At 40.8% G+C, this 22,129-nt stretch overlaps 1 protein-coding gene across 8 annotated transcripts in view; it reads right to left on the reverse strand.

The window, feature by feature from the left end:
• SH2D1B (SH2 domain containing 1B) overlaps positions 1 to 22,129 on the reverse strand; it is a 45,756-nt gene that overhangs the window by 3,780 nt on the left and 19,847 nt on the right. For 4 of the 8 annotated variants that reach the window (XM_025149334.3, XM_040698177.2, XM_046939994.1 and 1 more), the window contains 3 exons: positions 19,829 to 19,905; positions 7,080 to 7,253; positions 2,537 to 2,600 (listed from right to left, as the gene is read on the reverse strand). In XM_025149334.3, coding sequence (XP_025005102.1) covers positions 2,537 to 2,600; positions 7,080 to 7,213 — 198 coding nt within the window. In that variant the 5' untranslated portion in view covers positions 7,214 to 7,253; positions 19,829 to 19,905. Of the gene's footprint in view, positions 1 to 2,536; positions 2,601 to 3,402; positions 3,501 to 7,079; positions 7,273 to 15,681; positions 18,622 to 19,828; positions 20,079 to 22,129 lie in introns of those variants that run through there. The other 4 variants (XM_025149335.3, XM_046939977.1, XM_046939979.1 and 1 more) reach the window with 4 other exon arrangements.

Here is a 22,129-nt window from a genome sequence, read left to right on the forward strand (position 1 = left end):
AACATCTATCTGCTGATGGGAAGTAGTGACTAAATTTCTTATTTGCTTTGCTGGCATACATCACCTATTGTATCACCTGCCTTTTTTCTTCATCTATGAGTTTTTGCAGTCTTGCTTTTCCTATTTTCTTTCCATTAACAACCCATTGGGAAGTGTAGGGTATGAGCAAGCAGTTGTAGGGGTGCTGGTCAGGGTCAGCCTACTACACTCTAGAAGGTTCATGGCTAGAGCTGGCCCTTGAAAAAAATAGTCCTCCCATCACCATCAATATACTTTTTTCAGTATATTTTAGTAAACCAAAATAATCTGACTTAAAAACTAGAAGAACAGAAGTCTTCTTTCACATTCATGGCCAGGCCCTGCAAGGAAAATTAAGTTTGAAAAGATTTAAAGGATTTATTGTCTGTTGATAAGTGTGACAGCAAAACCCAGAAGAGATGCTATAATCCAAAATAGATTACTTTTTTGTCAACAAATCATTCAGTTCTTCATGGCAAATTGTATCTCTCAATACTGAATCCAAACCACTAATAAGCAAGTGTGACCAGCATATGGTGTGTCCTTTGTAAAGTGAGTTTGATGACCTCATTCCGTTTAAATGCTACTTAATTGTTGGAAGTCCTGTTGACTATTCCTATTCCCAGTCACGTGTTGATCCAGTTTTTAAAACATCCTCTTGGCTTGCCTATAAATTGAAGATTTCTTTGGGTAGGGATCTGATTGACACAGACTGCTCTTATGTATATTCCAGCAGCAAGCAGCATTATCTGAAGTCATTACTGTTGGTGCCACAAAAAAGCATGGAATTATAGATATTATGGCAGCTTCACTCTCATGAGCAGGTCTTTTAAAATCAAGAAGTTTGATATTCAGAACCCCTAGATTCTAGGTGCCATGGCAGAGTTTCCAAATAGAAAAAGCTAATTAGGAACAGAAGTTCCTAATTAGCAATAGATTTTTCCTCAACAATATAAAAAAGAAATGGTCAAAGCAGGAAGTAGCTGGCCAACAAATAGCTGACTCATTTAGGTTATGAGGGATCTCTACAAAGATAATATCTACTGATAAGCTCACATGCAAATATAATGTCAGAAAGTCAAAAAGTAAACATAGCAGAAAAGAAACTTGGAAATGCGTAAGTTGTTTTGAAAGTTAATGCCTCCTATTTATTTTCATGGTACAACAGATACGAAAGAAGACAATAACACTATTTGATTGAGCAAATTCTCAGCTGTGAAACACTATTTTTCAACATAGACATCACCATTAGCTATGCATTTTCATTAGCAATAAACAAAAGCCAGTGTGCTGAGCTCATAAAAATGTGCAGCAGCGGTGGTGACCCAGTTTTTCACAACTGTTATTACAGCATTCCTGAACGGAAAATATTACCTGCACAGTCCAGCTTTCCTCAACCTGAAGAGATGGAAATCTGAAGGTGCCAAACCTGGACTATACAGTGGGTGTGGTAGGACAGTACAGACCAGATTGGCAGCGTGCTTCATGGTCTTCAAACTGGTACCTGGCATTACTGCATTGCAAGAGAAAGATTGTCTTCTCTGGCCTGACTCTGGAAATTCAAGCCGTCAGCTTAGTCAATATTGTGATGTAGTAGTCAGAGTAGATGTTTTGTCCAGGTTCCAGGCAATCCAGAAGGATCCCCTTTCCTATCCCAAAAGACAAGGCACAGCACTATACCTGCTGAGGGCTGTGTCTTGAACTTTTTCTTTGATGGAGAATTCACGTCACCACTCTGTGGACTGCCATTTTGACTGTAGCTCATACTGGTGACACCACATCTTATCACCAGTAAAGATGGGGTTGAGAAAACTGTCACCTTCAGCCTCATATTAGTTCAAAAGGTCCTTACAAACTTGCATACAGTGTTCCTTCTATTCCTGTGTGAGCACTTGTGGGACTCACCTGCTGCAAACTTTGCAATATGCCAACGTTGCCACCATCATTTCCAATGCACTGAAGCTGATATTCAGCTCCATGTTCATAACCTGCCCATTTGTTTGGATGAGCTGGTCGAGGCACTCTTCATTTTGTGCTGTGGCAGCTGTTCATAACCATCTAGAATGTGGCTTGTCTTTTGTGTTGCTGTCACTGCTGCTAAAACACACCACCTACCACCGTGCTGTGCTCACATCCACTGTTTGGTCTCCATAGATGTTTGGCACACACCAGTGAATGTCAATGGGTGTAATTTTTTTCTGCATGCAGAAAACACATCATATCCAGACGGCTGCCTTTGCTTCATTTGCACTTCCATTTCAGATGCCGTTTGCCAGACTGCCCCTCTGCTGCTATCTGTTGCATAGCAACAAAACGTCATGGAATTTTGGTGGGAAAGTTTAACCTTTACTGCCGTACCACCAACATCTGCCTCTGATGGTGCTGGCTAACATAATAAAATAGGAGGCATTACATTTGGAGAAGGCTTCCTATTTTATATGGTAATCTTTTCAAGTATATTATTTTTTAAAATTCAATAAAATTTGAGGTCTTTACAGATGAAATGAGATTTGCTTACCTGTACTTTATAACATCCTTCATATTCCCTGAAGATACGGTAAGTGTAGATGACTTTTTCAAAGCTGTGAAAAACATTGTTGTATACATTAAGTTTGTGTCAACTGTCAGACCACAGGAAAGGGCTTAGACTACTACAGATGAATATGACACTAAAGTATTGGTTTTGTTTGCTTGCTTGGTTTTTTTTTTTTGCAATCATGTTCACATATCAGCTAACTGCCTGAGCATTCCTCCTTCTTAGGTCCATTTTTTATGTTGAGTTGAGTTTCACATGACTACAGCTTCGATAAAACAGATCTGGTAATTCAGAGTAATGAAATGCTTCTGGTTACATCCAGAAAGGGCTGGATGTCGCTGTTACTTGTTCATAGACAGTGAAGCACAAAGTAAAGCCTAAAAGCTCACTGAAAGCTGCTGTGCATGTAAAAGAAGAGTCCTTGCTTCTGTAGGATGCCTATTTCTTGCTCACCATCAGCAGAATTGCTTTACCATGTTAGAAACCACTTTGCGCAAATGTCAACATGGAATAAAATGCAAAGGGCAGACTCATGCACCACTGATAACTGCAGTATCTCCACCAGCAGCGAGACAAAGGGGAGCTGTAGCTTGGATGTCTTTTAGACTCCAGCAAGGTTAGACCTACCATCAGACAGCCTTTTAAGCTGGAATGACAGTATTATCATGTACCACTCCTTCAAAAATGGAACTACTGTGAAGACCCAAATTGCTACAGGGAAAGTGAAGTATCCTTCTTTCCCTGAAGCCATACCCTAGGGGAAAAAGAACTGGCTTCAAACTATCAACCACATAGGAGATGTCGTCTTTCAAAAGACTTATCTGCACCTTAAAACAAGAGAGAATTACCTGGGATATGACACAAGATTACCATGTTGTATAGAAACAAGAACATTGGTGTGAAGTGATGTTCTGAAAGGCTGTCTTTAGGAATGTCTTCTATTGTACTATGGAAGTTGGGAAGGATAGGAGAGGAGAGAGAGAGAAGAAAATCACATTAGTCAAAGTAGCAGTAAGGAATGATTCTGTAAGAAAACCTGCAGTTCACTTTTCATATGAGACCTACTGGCATTCCTCTGAGGAGAACAGCTGAGGAATTTGCTGTGGTGTACACAAGACTGAGAAGTTGTAGAATACTTTTTCTGTAAGCATCTTTCCTTGTGTGAGCCCACAGGTAATCTTCCCACTGTGCCATCTATGCCTCCACCTGTTCCACATGCGATCACTATTTCAAACTCGAATGTGTTTGATTTGACTAGATATGATACTGGCCATTTAACAATGAGCTTATCCAGAGGAGAAGATATGATATTAGGGACAAACCAGTGAGCTAAGTCTCTGACACACAGTGCTAAAAGAAAAAACAATGGAGGAAGGAAGGGAAACCACATTTTTAACAGACGCCAGGACTGGAAATATCTGCAATAGCGTTATCGACACATGGTTGTGAATTACGATGTATGAGACTGAGATAGAAAAGCAAAACAAACGGGATTCAAGAGTTCAAAAATTGGGAGAAGTTTTCATGTTTTGAAATATGTTTACTCTAACTAATGTTTGCGAATAACTTAAAAGTAAACCCAGCTCAGGCCTTTATATAATTAATTCGACTCCATATACTTCCCATTCTCTCAACTGTTTTCTTTGCCATCCAATGCAATACCTCTCTAAACTTTATCTTGCAGTGGTATTACAAGAAGAATGTTGAATTCTTGGAGAGATGTCAGTAGAAAATGTCCTCCACTCACCAGGACACAAAACGACAACATTATTGTTATAAAGGAAATTATTCTTCTCTAGCATTTCCTAGAGTTTTGATTATTATTATTTTAATAATATGCAAGTGTTAGAACATTAAGGATACTGGTGGCTTTGGACACATTTTATCAACAGAAATGAAAACTTTATCAAATACAGCAGTGACGGATGTTCAGAAGGTGAACCAGAGATCATGATCGTCACCAAAAAAGGCAGTAAAGTTGCAGAGAGATATAAACCACAATAAAACAACAACAACAAAAACAATCCCTGAAAACAAGTAATTTTAGTTGGCATGCATGTTCATTGGAAAGATTTCAGCTACAGCTGAATGAATTGAGCTGTGATGAGAGGGAGAATGAGAGGGCAAAAACCTAGTTATGGAGACTTGCGTGTAAATGGATGTTTGCTCCGCAAAGAGCCTACTTCACTCTGTGAAGAATTTACTGTGGACTGGGACTAGTTCTAACTTCCACTCAGAAAAGATTAACTTTAACTCAAAGAGTTGCATCTCAGGAGTACATGTTGTTTTGGTTTTTTTTTTTCCTTCGTGAGGTACCTGTAAGAATTCACATGTATCTGCCTTATGAGGTTTTTATAAGAGTTGGTGTTCATTCTTTAAACATAATATGCAAGAAAAAATAAGACACACTAGTGAAAAACAGTAATCTAAAGGGATTGCTTCTAAACTTATTCATTGTCTGTCAATCAAAATTTGAAAAGTTGTTGTCCATATATTACATGGCTGCTATAGTTATTTTAACATGAAGTGAACATGAAACTGCCATTACAATGAAAACTGTTGATTCCAAATCGACTATTAAATGCTTATAAGTAACTGCATATTATGATTCAGATTAACAAACTAACAGGTGTGAGGACAAGGGAGACCTAGAGGCAGAAAACTAGCATGAGACGAGTTTATTTCAATAGGCTGACATATTGAATAATGAGAACAGCAGCAGGGGCAATAGATCTGGATTGAGGCACTGTCAAGACCTGGGACAGCTGTGGATGAGTATGGAAGGATTACCATGGAGAAAGAGATGTGCACTGTGTGTGATTAATGTTGAGATGCTTTTGGGCTTGTCCCAGCATTCTGACTCTTAGATCCTCCCCTTCAGTCAGTGAGACAACTACAAATCTTGGTTGTTGCCTGTAGCCTGTGGATTGCTGTCTCTGTCCACGGATCAGCTGAGAACTACTTTTGTATCAACCATGTTGCATGCTAAGCAATGCTTAAGGTACAGTTCTAGTCCAGAAGCTGTCTTGAAACAGCACTGAGAATTTCTGTATTGATGTCTCCAATTTTAGGACAAATGCATTCCCCTTAAGCAGCTTTTCTTTCTCTAGTCTGTCGCTGACAGCTAGTCTCTCAGGTTCTGAGCCAATATTCCACATCATCCCATTTGCTATCTGAAGGCAACCTGTACTTTCACCTCTGCAAGCCAGTATGTGTTATGCTATTGCTGCTACTTTGCATTTCAACTTTTATATGTATTAATGCACAAACTAAAGTCATATACACCCTTTGCCTATGATGTACTCTGTGGATATGCCGTCTGTTACCTCAGTAGTTCAAATTCATTACACACACAAAAGACACAGCATCCTTTTGCTTTTTCATCTACCTCTACTGAGTAAGATCACAACAGCTGTCCTCCCACATCAAGGACTAGTATGGCCTCCTCTGTGCCAGGATCCCCACTTGTTCATTCAGACAGACTATGCATGCCATTTCCCTCCCTGATCTCTTTGCTTCATACACTTTCTCCTTCCATACCCACTGCAGGCAAGTTCCTGCAGCTCCCTCCCCAAGGTCTCTGTTCGTATCTCATCTGCCATTTCTTCTTACCCATCTTTGTCATTCCCAGACGATCCTTTCTTCTACTCACCAACCTAGCAGTACTCCATTTTCTCCTCCCTTTTTCTCCCTTCTCCTTTGATTTGTTTCAAAAGCAGTGAAATTTTGATTATTAATAAAAAATATTTCCTGATATTTCTGAGCTAATTAAATGTTGTGCTAATTTTTTTTTTCATGGCACTCTCAAACACACCCTCAAGGAAAGTGTAAAATTCTGTAGGTTCACACAAAAAGGACTAGTTCCTAGTTCATAAACTCTGAACACCTTAAGAACAGATTGATTATATATGAAAGATGTAAAACAGACATTACGAACAGGAAAAAAGTTTTGTTCCCCAGAGGAGAAGAAAATAATCCAATTTTAATTGTTTTAAGCTATGCAGTTTTCTATTCTCATCTTGTTCATGGGCTTGTCATGTATTTGAGTAGGATATGACACCTTTCTGTCTCAGCTTATCTTCTTACATCAGATAAACTTTGTGGGAAACACAAGGCTAATGTTTCATCAGATAATCAGCATGCATACGAAGAAGAACATGTTTTATATCCTACTATGAGACTTTTCAGTGCCTCAGTAGTGCTTGTTATAACAGAGGTAGCAACTTTGAGTGAGGTTCTCACTGTGTTTCGGCAGGCTGAGGTACTTCCTCTGGGCTCTCTCTATTGTCTGCAGAGAGACAACAGCATCAGCAGAGAACAGTTCATCCATTCTCTGTTGTATGAATTGTTTTTACAAATGCTACCCACTCACCGCTCACTATAAAGGAAACCTAAGGCAACCAACATTGCTTGAATACATCTACAGACACATTGTTAACAATAGGGAAGAACTATTAACTTTAGAGAAGTTTTGGTTTTGGATCTCTTTGAAAACTTGTAAGAAATTTAATATTAGAATACTTACAGAACACACAGACACAAGGCTCCAGCCACGGTTTCACTCTCCCGTATTAAATAGCTACCATTCTTTCCTTTCTTGCACAGCAGATCTTCACATGCTTTTCTTGATATCTTTCCATGAAAAAATGGAAACTCCATGGACGAATAGAAACAAGGTCTCTTGTCTTTCAGACCAATTCTAGAAAAAGCCAGAAGACTAGCATTAAAAGACTTATTCTAAAAGCAGCTGTTAAGAAGTGAAACTGGAGGTGCGAAGTATGGTCATGGTCATGGGTTGACGTTGCTGTTATTGGTCTGTCTGTAGTGCAGTTAGTCACTAGCTTAATGCTGATGAGCACAGTGAGGGCAGGGTGGGAAATGGGAAATGATTTGTCTGCACTGTTAACAGTCCACATCAGAAGAGAAGACTCTTCTGGTGCATTGTATGACAGAGCTAGCATTTGGTTTGTGTATGACATTTCTAAGCTATGCAATAGTTTAGCAGACACCTAAGCACAGTTACATTCTAAAGTTAACTTCCGCATTTGAAGTTGCTCAAAGCCTTGCTGAACTTCACCTTTTAGCACAACTGTTGGTTGCTGTTGCTATTCTTATCGTTTAATGGATTTTCCAAGTTTCAGTGAAAGTTGGTCAGCAATATTTGAGAAATAGATTTTTCAAGAGGCGTTCTCTCTGCTGTCTCCTCATTTTTAAAGTATAATGATTATATTGAGAAGTTCTGCTATGTCTATGTCATGATTTGGAAAACACAGTAGGAAGGAGATGACGGTCAGACAGTGCCTTTTGGTACCCCTAGGAAACTGCTGTCAGTTCAGTGTGGGCAGGATACAGCCGTGTGGAGAAATGCTGCTCCCCGATGGAGGAAATGCTGCCCAGCTCTATAGGAGATGCTCTCACAGGCATTTAATGCTTTCCTCACTGGAAGGCAAGGACTGGGGAAGGGTGGAGAGCAAACAGACCTGGAGAAGCAAGACATATAAAATCAGGCTGGGCAGTATTAGTGAAGGAATGGAAACTGATGGAGGTTCTAAAAATATAGGAGTAGCTGTGATTCAGAAGGTGAGACTGAAAAGAAAATAAGCACTGATGATGCAGATAGAGTGGGTTTAAGTTTCCAGAGAAGGGGGAAGGGACAGAGACAGCAGGAGAGACAGTCTTCAAAGCTGAGGAAAAGGATCAGGGACTGCTGCAATACAGTCTGCTTTCAAAGTCAAAACAGTCCAGGTCCACAAGAGCTGGAACTGGCAGGGGTCTTCTTGATTTCAAAGATCACTGTTTGCACGTACACTTCCCAGCTTTGTAACCTGAGGACAACTCTGAAGTTCTCATAATGCATCACCATTTCTCTGTCACCAAGCAGTGCTGGTGACCTCCTTGCTCCACAGCAATGATCCCACTGCACCATGACAGTTGCTTACACCATCAGTGCTAGTGGCATTGCACTTTTGTTGTACGGTTCTGGGATCCACCTTGCTCAGGATCCTCAACAGTGATACCGTTAAGTGACGGTTTGCTATTTTCTCTCATCTTTTTTACAGATCCTCCGTTTAACAAAAGTTCCAGGAAACTTGTGAGTACAAGTACTCAGCAGCTAGGAGATGGCAGAGTTACAGCATGCCGCTAGCAAAATTCCAGTTTTCTTCCTTTTGTGCAAGTGAGGTGTGATAACAAATCAGGTGTGATAAGGGGTGGTGGTGAGTAATATGACTGTATGTATAGTTTTCTATACATCTCATGAATGTAAAATTTTCATGAGGCACTGTGAAGTGGGTGACCCAGAATTCCAGCTGTGAAAAGGAACAGCAGCAGCTGCTTAACGCTGCGCAGCTTCAGGCACATTCTTTCTCTCCTCTGCAGTGATAGGAAAGCTAACAAGTAACAAAATAAATAAATAAAACTAATATAGAATATCCAAAGGAGGACTATGGAAACTGTGAACAGTCTAAAGGGCAAGACATATGAGGCATAGATGATGTTGCTGGGCTTGTCCAGTGCAGAGGAGAGTAGGCTGAGGGGAGGCCTCATGGTGGCTGCAGCTCCTCATAGGAAGCGGAGGGACCGCGCTGAGCTCTGCTCTCTGTAATGGCAACAGGGCCTAAGGGAACGGCATGGAGCTGTGTCAGGGGAGGGGCAGCTGGGGGTTAGGGACAGGGTCTGCACCAGAGGGTGGACAAGCTCTGGAACAGGCTGCCCAGGGCAGTGGGCACTGCTTCAAGTTGCCAGAGTGCAAGGAAGAAATAAGGATTGAATTTTGGGTGATCTTGTGTAGAGCTGGACTTAGTAATCTCAGGAGTTCCTTCCAGCTCAGGATATTTTATGATTCTAATGGAATGATTCCTCTTTTGGGAGAGAATTGGTAACATGTTCTTCCCTAAAGACCTCATTATCCAGGTGCAGAAACAGAATACAATAAAATCAGTCAGTCTTGCAGGTCTTCATCTACAAGGCTATTTAAATGGAAGTGGCAGCCACATATTACTCACTGATCAGTTGGTCAGGTGCTCCTTTGCTGATAAGAAACGCGTGAGAAGAAGAAAGTGCTTGAAGACAAATGGGGGCTGGGGCCTTCTTTGAACAGTGATCACTGTCCACAACCTGACCATCTTACATAACATCAGCATGTACATCCTTGCCCTGCCTTTTTCTGCTAAAGGCAGATGAAGCATTGGTATTGGTGCTTAAGTTAGAACTTTTCTGTTTCCCTGATGCTCCTCAGAAGCCTTAAAATAGCTCTCACAAAGCTATGGTGAGGTTTGAGATGACTCCAAGACTCATACACAGATACTGCAAGCCAAAGAGGTCTGTGGTTCATTATAGTGATCCCAATTCCTCCAAATTAAGACATGGAATGAAGTCGAGGTGTTGATCGAGAAAGAGTATGCCGTTATTAAAAGATTGGTGAGTGAGAAAGGAAAAAGAAAAGAGAAGGAGAGAGAGAAAAAAGGAAAGAAAAGCAAGCCACCGCTGCAGATCTCGTGATGCCCTGAGGGCCTTCCTCCTTCTGTGGTGGCTGAGGATGTGGTGGGGTGTACACCACCAGTAGCTGGTGGTGATGTGATGGTCCCTTCCAATTGGACCTATGTGCTGTGCAAATGCCATACTGGCCATGCTTCTCCTTTTGCATTATGGTTGTGCTTGGGGCTGTACCTTAAGCAAGACGACTAACTTCTGACTTTCCCATTGTGCTTGGGCACAACAGGTCTTTGGTCTGCAACTTTCACAAGAGTGTTGCCAAACAGTTTTTGTTCTGTGGCCTTCACAGGACTGTTATGGTTTTGTTTCTTAAGTCACCAGTTCACCACAAGTCCTATCAGAGAAGGAGAATTCACAATGTTACAGTTCCAAATAGAGCTGTCACAGAATCCGAGCCAGAAATAAACACGTTACTTTATTCTTAGAATAGGGTATCAGGAAAGGGGAAGCAGACAACAGGGTTTGGATGGGGAAAACCCACCAGCAGCAGGAAGAAAAGATATGGAGAGGAGATTCTGTGTGGAGCAGCAAGAGCAGCCACAAAAACTGGAGGAACAGAACAAGGACAGAAGTGACAAAGTTGTAAGGAGGATCCTGAAAAACATGAAAGGGAAGAAGCAACGGATCTCAAAAAAGTGAAAAATGCTGAATTGGAACTGGGACGTAAAAGAGAGATTATATACAGGCTTTGATGAAAGGGAATATATCAGAAGGACCTCATAGCAATTTCAAGAGACACAAGAGGATAAGTAATTATAGAATAGCAGTTGAGGGAATGGCTAATATTGTAGTGCTATAACAGCTAAGGAGTAATATAAAATTAATGAAAAAAATGCTATTTTTCATTTCTGTAATGCTTGGAGTACTAAAAGACAACCAACCAACCAAAACCAAAGCAAACAGAAAAAAAACCAAAACAGAAAAACTAAAACAAAACAAAGAAAGAGAAGAGGGACAAGTAGACGGGAGCTTGAGGATACCAAAAAGGAAGATTTGAAAAGGGAAAATTCACTTTACAGGGAAAAAGGAGTTAGTCTGTGATAATTTAGTATTCCAAACAGGAAAAGCTTTTGAAGAGAATGAAACAAGGACAGCAGAAAGGGCAGAATAGGGGGAAGCTTATATAAATAAAAGACACTGGAAAGAACAGCAAAGGCTAGTAGATTTTGTAATAAACAACTGAATGTAATTAAAGACAATCATAATTACCCATGTTCACTAATACATGCAACTTCCTTCCATTTCAAGGTCCTGGGCAGTTACTGAATTCATATAGTATCAGACCAACAATACTGATGAAAAGGACATTCAACTCTGGATACTACTACTGATGATACCCTGGTCAATCTTCTTTGCTTTTAAGTCTGAAAACCACTGAACCAAATAATCTCTAGAATTTTCTGTGAGCCAGGACTTGGGCATCTACGAGGGCCAAATGTTATAGTAGACATACTAGGACAACTGAGATACTACACTGGGCTGGCAGATGTGACACTGGACTGGCGTGGGCAGACCCATTCCCTTTTGGAGGGGCAGATGGAGCAATTCCTTCCTACAAAAACAGCACTGGTTCTACTTCTCTTTAGAAACACTTCTGATTTTTAGGAGAAAGAGATGTCTCTTCTCCTGTCTCATCAACTACACATCTGAGTTACAATGTGGGATTGAGTACTTTACTGGTGTGTAGCTGCATAGCCAGATTTGCTAAACTTCAGAAACAATTTCAAATTTTCACCCATCACAGTACGATCCTATTAGGAAGTGAAGAAATTTCTTGCACCACTAGTTAGGTAGTTTACCCTGCGTAACACACACTGGGCTTCTTGTTGGTGGAGGAGGCCCTTCCTGTTGTTGTGAGTGATACTGTTCCTGTTCCTCAGATCCAGCTACTGTAGGAAGGTAACAGCAGTGATACCCCCGTATTAACACGCTGAGGAATCCACGGTGCAAAATTGCCTATTTGAAAGGCAGAGGAAGGCACAAGAGAGGCACAGTGTACTGGCTGCATCCTTCTAAGCTGCAACAGGGTTTGTGCATTGGAGGCAATCGCACCAGAATAAGCCTTGGGGCATTATCGCTAACATTTTTAGCAACACCAAATCAAGCTGTGTCTGGTGAATCCAGAATTAAAATAATCCAGAATTAAAATAATTCTGCTCTTTTCCAAAACAGGACTAGATTGTTTTGGTTTTTTTGTTGTTGTTGTTTTGTTTTTCCTATCATTCACTGAAGGAAGGAACGTGTCTAGGTTAGCCTCCTGCAGTGATTAACTGACATTTTATATGTTAGAGAAAGGAAAAGACTGCTGAGCACTTTTTCCTGCTCTCACCTCCACATGGTAAAAAGGCTAGATTGTCACTATCTCCTATGCGTCAAAACACTTCATACTCTAATCAGTCTTCTATGTTCTTAACAAAATGCAACCACTTCCTGCAGTCTTTGCCCACAGGTTCCTTTTTCTAACCTTGCAATTGTTCTCTTTGTTGTACCTGGACACCACGTTGGCAACTGCTTCACTAAAATGTTCTACCTCTGTCTGAACAAAGTCTTTTGACTACAAGATAAAATAGACACTACTGAAACTAGACTTGCAACGTTTTGTTTGCAGCATGCCAAGCTCTGCTTGACTGAAGCTCCAATTTGCTTTCTGCTGTGTTATTGCTTTTACCTATCTTTAGTATTTCCCTTCTGTTTCTGTAAAACATAGTAAGGCATTTTCATGGTAACATCTCATATTAGCAAGCACGCTCGGCGTTCTGGCCTCGCCACCTATACAGGCTGCAGCTCTAACACAGAAAAACTCTTAATAATACCTTCGGTAAGAAAAGTAAAGCCAAGGAAAAACTAAGTTGCTTAACAGCATGAAAAAATACATTTTCAATGGATAACTATGGGGCAGATATCAAAGTTAAATTGAAAGCTGTGGTCAGACGAAGTTAAAAGCAAAGCCAGTGTGCTTGAAAATGGCTGAAGTTGATAATAAAGCAGGAAATGCAAGTACGATGTAATTTGACCAGGTGGTGAAAAAGACAAGATGTGGAAATAGAAAGAAAGCTGACCTTACTTCTAGCCAAGTCTCCTGAAAATCTGAGTTCTTGGCCTATATTAATTATTATATTACTGTACAAATTGAGCCAACAAGAGCTTTTACAAGAAATAACCATTATAGAAAGAAATTACATTTAATTTGGCAAAATTCATTACTGTAGCATGATGTCTGCATCAATCTGTGGTTTTGCTTTGGGCATTACTTGTTCTGTATATTATTTCTTCCTTTCTTTTCTGTCCTAGTAAATAGTTTTTAATCTCAACCTATGAGTTCTATGTATTCCCCCCCCCAGTTCTCTCTCCCATCCCATTGGGAGGAGGAGGAGTGAGCAAAGGGCTATGTGGTGTTCAGCTGCCTGTTGGCTTCAACTTTAACAGAAGCTTTTTAACTACAAGGATATGTCAGCAACTTGTCAACAATTTCCATTTGTGACCACAGCAAAAAGAAGCTGAGAGAAGATACCAGTCAGAATTTACTGAGATTCCTCAAAAAAAAAAAAGCTAGAAAGGAAGAGAAATCATCAAGGAGGGTGCTATAGAAGAGTCTTGAGCAAAAAGAAACCCGGGAGACCTGGAGTCAGTGTAGCCAAAGGACAAGAAGCCTTCAGGAGCAGTGTGCTTTAGGGCATTGAAAGGGTCTGTCCAGTCACTGCCCTGTACTTAAAAACTTTAGCAAGAACAGTTTTAACAGAGAAAATTGCAAGGTAGAAGGGACGCAAAATGAGGAGGACTTAATAGGAATCCTAAGTGAGATCACAGGAAGAGTCCTTAAAACTGGAGGGACTAATCACATTGGAGGAACATCACAGTATTTGAAGACTAAGTTACAACCCTTCAAAGGTCAGCAGATGTGGTAAACCACAGGGGAAGAGAGGGGAGAGAAGGAAAATGAAACAAAACCCAGATCTTCCATAAGGGCTGAAGAGAATGATATAAAGGGAAAAATACGTAAAAATAATAATAATAATAATCCTCTTTTTAAAGAGATACATAAGCAAACATTGACATACAACAAGTAATTCATTAGAGCAGTATGAACTGTATTTGAATCACTGAAGCAGGCAGGAACGTAGCAGGGAGGAAAAAAGGATTTGAAGTGCAGCAGCACAGCTGCACCTCACTAGCATTTGTTGGTGGAATTCCCAGTTCTGGTTATCAAATTCATATTCAAACCCAAATGCCCCATCTCACAGCATGAAAAGCTGTGTGAAATGATTCTCTGACTTGGTGCCTCTGAAAATAACTCTACTACATTGGTTAAGTTAATCTTGAAGAAAGAAGGAGGAATGAAAACTAGTGGCATGAGCACTGCCATTTTGTGTAGGAATTCCAGGAGCATATCAACAAAACTCCCTTAACTCCTATAGTGGAGAGTGAGATGAATATGTGATCACATAAAGAATGCTCTATTCTGTGTATACAGATGGACTTCATTAAAAAGTGCAAAACTAACCTTACTGTGCAGTGTCCCAGTGTTTCAGCTCATAGCTCTTACAGCCTGACACGCTAGCCCTAGAAGCATGGCAAGCCCCCCCGTTTTGTTTTCTTAAGCCCATCCATCCAACTTGCTGCTCACCGCCTCAGTTGTGTATTCTAGAGAAGACACCAGATGTGAATTCACAAAAACCTGTTTTCTCACCTGCATAAGACATCGCATGATGTACACACCAAAAAAAAAACAACAAAAACCCCAAAACAACCAACAACCAACCACAACCAAAAAGACACCTTAATACTCTGCAACCATACTTAGGAGAAGGAGAAAAACAAGCTGCGCTACAGACAGCCTCCAACTACAGATTACAAGGGCACCAAGCGCAGCCCCCATGCAGCAGATGGTACCACTATGAAAGTGCCCCCTGGGATCCATGAACAAGGCTGTGAAGCTGTACAGGTGGAACACACAGATTTACAGCAAAACCAACTTTTACCATCAGGCTTCTCTGCAAATTTGAAGATCATCAGCGCCCAAGTCAAGCAGTTTTTAACAAAGCTATCAGAAAGATATGAAATAGATCTGGTTTGCTGTGTGCCCTCCAAAGGAGGCCAGTTAAAGCCCTCTGCTCCACAGCTCCCACGCTTTACTACTTACTAGGTCTTGTGTGCTAGCTTAGGCTTACTTCTCAACTGTTGAAAAATAAGTAAGGTCTGTCACACTGGTTTGTCATGTCAAAGTTATTCAACAAATTGTCCTGTCAAACTTAAAGGAGCCCTGCAGGTTTCCTGAAGATCTTGTGAAATATATAACAGCTCACTTGGCTTGTTACAGAAAGAACTGCTATTTTTACTTTAATACTGGGCAAACAGGTGGTAGATTTTGACTGCTTGAAATTTAGAAAGGTCCTCAAACATTAAAGACTTTAAACTTTCAAAACATACAAGAAGTTCCCTTCATAGCAGGAATGAAACCAGATTTCTGGATAATGTTACTGAATTCCTCCAGTTCTTTGTTTTAAATTAGGAATAAATTATATATAAAAACTAAGAAGGAACCATCAGTGTAAAACATGGGTTGGCCCATCTCTTTTTCCTTACAATGGCAAATATAGACACTGCCAGCTGACTCAGGAAATATCAAGACTTACTTTGCTTGGGGATCATGTAGAAGATCCTGGATGCACAGTTCCTGTTCCTACAGAACAATTAGCCTGCATTAGCTGTAGTAGTCATTTTGTTCAGTGCAGCATTCTTTCTTCACCTTCAGAATACAAAGTCTTTCCGCTACACAAAAGCAACAGTGAGATCAGCAAATGACAGCTGAGCACCCTCACACAGTCATCATGGGAGCAACAGAAAGCAGGGTCTCCCCCTGCTAGGGGAAGAGCAATTGCTTCAAGAAGACACAGAGATCCTCCTGTGGGAGACATGGGGTCCAGAATAGACCAGTGCCTGCCAGCAATTCTTCTGCAACACACACCCAGTATTTATCATTACTGAGATATCCAGTCTCCATTTACCTTGTTAGAAAAGAAGAGTTTGTACTTGAATGGTATCCAAGGAAGACACATGCATTGTCAAGCACCTAGGATTAAGAGACTGGGGGGTATGTTCATCTCCATTTTGAAATAGCTTTACAGAGACTGAGAAGGGCTGAGAGAACAGAACTGCCAGTACAGCACAGATGTTGGGTGTCCTTAAATAATTTATAAAGCACCCCAAGACTCTAGGTCTTCCTTTCCCTTCTTCTTCAAAGCACCAAGGATATGAAGCTTAAGCACAAGTGGCAGCAGCTCTGCATGTCCTGACTGCCCTTTTGGAGTGTAAGTGAAAAGCTTGTATGTTCTCCAGTAGAAACAAGAGCATGTAACAATGGTTTTTGGATGCTTGACTGAATTAAAGAAACAATGGCAATAGCAAATCTATAGGGCCCTGTGGCCCAGCTCCTAATGCTGTCTCTTTGCCACAAGCGCCTGCATCCCAAGCTGCCTGTCATAGCTGCAGGGGGATGTTTACGCTGGCAGCTCTTTGCTCACTGTTCACATCTCAGGAAAATTCAGACTGGCTTCTTGGATGGTAATTAAATCAGTTGAGTTTAATTAAAAAGTAAAACACGTTACTTCTCACTGTTGCTTGTCCCAGATTGTTTACCTCGATCCTTCTGCTAAATGGCTCTTGCCAACCATTTGTTCCCGGCAGGTTACAGCACAGGGCAGACGTAATGCTCCCCAGACGTTCACTTAGATTGAAAGCAGCGTGTTGGCCAACACCAAGCAGTCGCGCTTCCCAGCGCTACTCGTACAAGGAAGGTCAGAAAAACAAGGTACTTCTGAGCCATCTGAGCCTTAACCAGATCTGAAAGCTGATCAAAAGTCCTGTGCGGTCTCTAGATGGCACTGTGACTCTAAATAAAAGTTAATCTAAAATGAACAGCCCTCTTAAAAAAAAAAAAAGTTTTCGCATTGCCAATCGGGCAAGAATTCACAGCTGCCAAGCGACTACCTTCCAGATCTTTATCTATCAGACGTGCAATAATTGCTTTATTTATAGTGTTTAATTACTACTTGGGTCGCAACACAAGCTTCACAAGATAGCCTCTTGAGTTCGTTCACAGCTCATACTGCAAATACAGCCAGATGGCAACTGTTACAAGTTCTTTCCTAAGCAAAGCCCGTTAGCTAATTGGGGACTCACCTAATTTCGTCCCTGAAGTCCCACGTGCGGTATGGATTTCCAGGTTGCTGTGTGCTGGAAACACTTAATGAGGGGTTAATTGGCTGCTCACAGCTGCTGAAGATCTGTGTGATCTGTCAGCGCTAGCAAGTCCACCGCTAGGCATCATCTCAATAGAGGAATGGAGGGATGTATTATGCAATATCTAAAGTCAGTAGAAAGATTCTTTTTTCTCCTCAGCTTCCAAGTTAAATGTTAAAATAAAAACCAGCTTTCCAATCTGTGTTACTGTTCAGAAAAACTACTTGCAGAAATACTTGTATAGGTGGTGGTACGCAGACCAAAAACAAGTTCAAGATCATGGGTGGTGGTGGGGGGGGAGACCTCCCAGCATCATCAGGGAGGCTGGTATTTAGGCACCTGATGATTTACATTGATTAAAAAACAGTAAATATTATTTCCTTGGTGGAAAGCAGAGCGGCAGCTGTTATGATGAACACCGAGGCTTAGCATTTTGTGTAATTATTCTGTGTGTTTGGGTTGCAGTTGGATAACTGCTCTGAGAATGGTACAGAATTAGAACGAAAGAACACATATTCCCTCACGTACAAGCTTCATCTGTTCCAGTCCTTCTGGAAGACCTGTGCATTATGTTATCCATATTATCCTATCATTTGTAAGAAGTACTTCTAAAAAGTGGTCTGTGTTGTCATTACTTGGGCTTGCGTAGCACACTGTATGTCAACAAGGCAAATGTTAAAATGAGCACTCAAAGGCAGAATAAAGTTAAAGTATTAAAATTCTTTGCTGTCCGACCTCATGTACCAAAGAGTCCCTAAGTTTTAGTGCCAGCTCTTCCACTGCTGGGCTGCAAAGATGATTTCACTGCAGCAAAAGTGGGGAAGCCACTTTTCAAGCGCATGGTGCTACACTGGAGGCAATAGATTGATACCGTTTCTGTCCTCCAGAAGATGGATACAGTTTGTGTTCAAAACTCGTTTCTGTGACTTCTTGGCACGCTCATCAACCAAGGTGACAAGAGGACTGTGAAAAATAATGATCACAAATGTACTCCACTGAAGCCCAGACAAATCTCTCCACGTTGCTAACTTACTTACCATACTCAACAGGGACCAGAGACTCTTTCAGTATAATTCATAAAACATTCTAAATAAATATTGCCAATTCATAATTACAGGTTTTAGATTTCAGAGGGAAACAGGAACTCGTAAGTCATAAGATATAATTAGTAAATTCTCAGCTAGATTGAGAGAGAAAACTTAAAGCTTTACCCCCCTCCTCCTCTCTTCATCCCCCCCGGATGCTTGATGTCACTTTGCTACCTGCATATGTGCACACACCTGCTGCAAAAGCAAGAGGATATCACCCAAACAGAGTTCTGTTCTCACCCCTTCTGTGCAGAAAGATCAGAGCCAGTGGTTTTGTGTGCTCATGGGCACACAGTCACACAGAGCTCCAGCAGCAATGGACCAGCAACGATGGTTTTTAAGTGCTGCATTTAATTCTAATATTTCTGGATGAGCATCCTCCATGACTGATCTGTTCTGGACTCTTACTGTGACAACTGCAACTGCAAGGAGGAGCTTTAGCAGGTGTGTCCATACTGCGCAAACCCAGTCTGTGCCTGGTCCTCAGAAGTAGGTTTGATTTGCAGTGGAGGAATGGTTTAAGTCAGTGCTGTCAGTGTTGTTTAAACTTGCTGCTCTGCAAGCACTACAATGGCAAAATTCCCAATTGCACATGAATGACTTATGAGCCCTCTCCAACAACTAGGAATCACCTGCAGTTTTGCTGCCATGTGATTCACAGAGGCAGGTGGACAAAGGTGGACAGTTACAACAACAAATGAGTTTATAGCTGGTACTTGCCTCAGTTTTGATGAGAATGTGTTCTGTCCTGCTCCTCGATATAAGTTCAAATTAAGTGAGAAGCCAGTCTAAAGTAATCTAGTTATTTCACTAGATGAATCTCATCTATTTATCTTTCACGTCCAGAATGAAAACAGAAGTGAAGCCACTTATTGAGCAGTAGTTGAAGCTTTTTAGACCCAGCTCCCCTTTCCCACTGCTTTGTCCACAGACAAGAATAAATTGAAGTTGCACATGTACACTAAATAAAAAAAAGAAACTTCAATAACTCTGTTTCTCATTTGTTAGCTTACACTGTGGTTCCTTGGAAATCTGCAGATTCATTGGTTGTAATGAGCTGTATTATACCAATAAGCTACGACAAATGACTTAGCAGTGAGGTCTACTTTCTTCTTGTTCTTAAACAACATTTACTTAGAAATGCATTTCCAGAACTCGAATTCTTGTTTGACTACTTGTTCGTTTTCTGTTATATAGCAGCACTGCTACAACAGTAGCAACAGCTACAACAGCTGCTGACAACAAAAGCTTGTTCTCTGCCAAGATAGGGATTATATTTTAGAACTAAAGGAACACCCAAAGATAATTCACAAACTAGGCTTGCAAGTCCGTGGAAAGCATGAAAGGTCATTGCAAATGATAAGAGATGTACTAAGACTGGGAGAGAAGGAGGAACAATACCTTATTTCTAAGGCATCTGTGCCACGAAGTTGAGATTTTCATCCAAACTTACCCATGCAGAGGTCCAGATTTCAATCCAAAACCACTTATTTAAATACTCCAGATCGTTTTCCTCTTCCAGGAATCCCGCTGAAATAAAAGAAACCAAAAAACAGAAAAATATATATTTTTTTTCAGTTCAAAGATATAAGAATACTATTTTGTTCCAAGATTTGTGCTTTGAAATGTTTCAGAGCTTCGCTTTGAGAAGCGGTAGCATTTAACTGTCTCCCTTCTTCACAGGGAAGTTAATTCCTTTTCACAAGCACCCAGATTTGCACCAGGACTTTCTTCTGCTTGGTTGAGCAATCTTTGCTCGAGATTGCTATTAAGCAATTATTTAAAAACGTTCTCTGGTTATGTAAAGAGAAACTGATGTGAGGATTCTTCAGTTAAGTAGATGATAATACCAAAACCTCCAGTATAAAAATAGTCGTTAGTTATGATTAAGCTGTAAATTTCCTGAGAAAATAAGTGAAGTTTTAACTAATGGGATCTTGCATTAGAGAGGCCATTTTGAGCGTGCACTATGCTTTACCGTGGGATCCTTGGGATTAATTAAGGATCAAATGCTTTAACCACGGTCTTCCTGTAACTTTTGGTAAGCACACTGCTATGCAGAGTTCCTTTGGGTTATACCAGCAGGACTGTGTGCTACCATCTTAAATGAAGCATGATGAGCGGTATTGCTCTGCCCTCAGAGCACCTGCTGCATCCCACACCCGAGGTACAGAGATGGGGAAACAGACAAACTCTCTGTTGGGAAAGTTTCTCAGGTATCGTTATGCCTATTTGCACTTGGCCTGCTCCAGAACTGTTACACGTGTAGGAAGTCTGCTTCCTGCGCACAGAGTAGGAGCTTGGGGGTTTGCATACATCCTACCACCTGCGATCAGCTACACTGCAACACAGCAACCTTGCCAGGCTGCTAATGTTTGTTATCTTTTCTGACAATTCTAATTCAAGTTACAGAGTTTTGTTATAAATTACTATTTGCTATAAATTAATTCAGTGTACTGATGATAACAATTGGGAGACATTTTAATCTATTTGCCAGTACTCTCTTCAGAGTCCCAAACTTTGCTGTACAGAACTTCTAATCATCATCATCATCATCAGAGAACTCATTACAAGCTTTCAGCATTTTAACCCAGAACTTTCCCTGAGGCTCTCCCTGCCTTTTACTCGAATTTCAGTTTTCATTTATTTTCTTGTGCAGTGATGGAGTTAGTTGAGTGTGGGTAGTTACTGAAAGGCAACATTGCTTTTCTTGGAGAATAGCTTGTTCTTGGTGGTTCTTCTGCCTTCTTACACATTAGAACTACCATATTTGTGCAAATTTACAGACTGATCATTGTAGTGGGTCATGTCTTTTACTACCCCTTCTCTAGCAATTACTTCTGCTATGTTGATATTATCCATGTGCTTCTGATCTATTTCATATCATTTGCTCTATTTTTACAGCTATCTTTTCTGTCTCCTACAGCAAGAAACATGATTTGCACGCTGCCTACCTTTTTAAGATAGCTTTTGGACTTACTCCTTTAAAAAACAAGAACAACCACACTCAGAAATCACCCAAGCCATCAGCACAGTGCTGCTTCTCACGGCATGGTTTAAAAAAGGGATCAGAACTTGTTTGTGAAAATCCAGTTCTTCTGAACTGAAGCTCTGCTCTCTATCACAACAATTCCAAGTAGTATTAACATATTTTCTTTAGCTGATTGCTGTTAGCTGTCTCAGAGCTACCTAGCATTTTGTTCCTTAGAATTATAGAATAGCTTAGGTTGGAAGGGACATTAACAATCATCTAGTTCTACCTCACTAGCTCAGGCTGTCCAGGGCCCCAACCAGGTTGGCCTTATATGCCTTCAAAGATGGGGCATCCACAGCTTCTCTGGACAGCTTATGCCTCATCACCCTCTGAACAAAGATTTCTTCATAACAACTAACCTACATGTACTTCTTAGACTTGCCATAAAACAGGTGTGTCTGCATTTGATGTCAGCAGATCAAATGCTGGCATTTGCTCTCTGCTATTACAAGCATGAGCCTTGGTTTGCAGGTCACATCCCGATCTCACACTTGTGGCTTACCAAAAACCAGTGCGGGTCTTTTACTGGGTTGGTGTGTTCCTAACTGGTTTCAAGTGTCCTGCCTACTTCTTGATCCAGGCAGTAATCACATCCCACATGCGAGCCCCAGGTAGGATTTAAGAATAATCTCTTCACCTTCAAGAGGGAATAGACTACAGTCTGTTTTATTATGGTAGAGGTCTAACTAAAAGAGGACTTGCATTGGGTCTCAGTAATCA

This window comes from Gallus gallus, chromosome 1 (assembly GCF_016699485.2).
Source record: "Gallus gallus isolate bGalGal1 chromosome 1, bGalGal1.mat.broiler.GRCg7b, whole genome shotgun sequence".
Taxonomy (NCBI): Eukaryota; Metazoa; Chordata; class Aves; order Galliformes; family Phasianidae; genus Gallus; species Gallus gallus.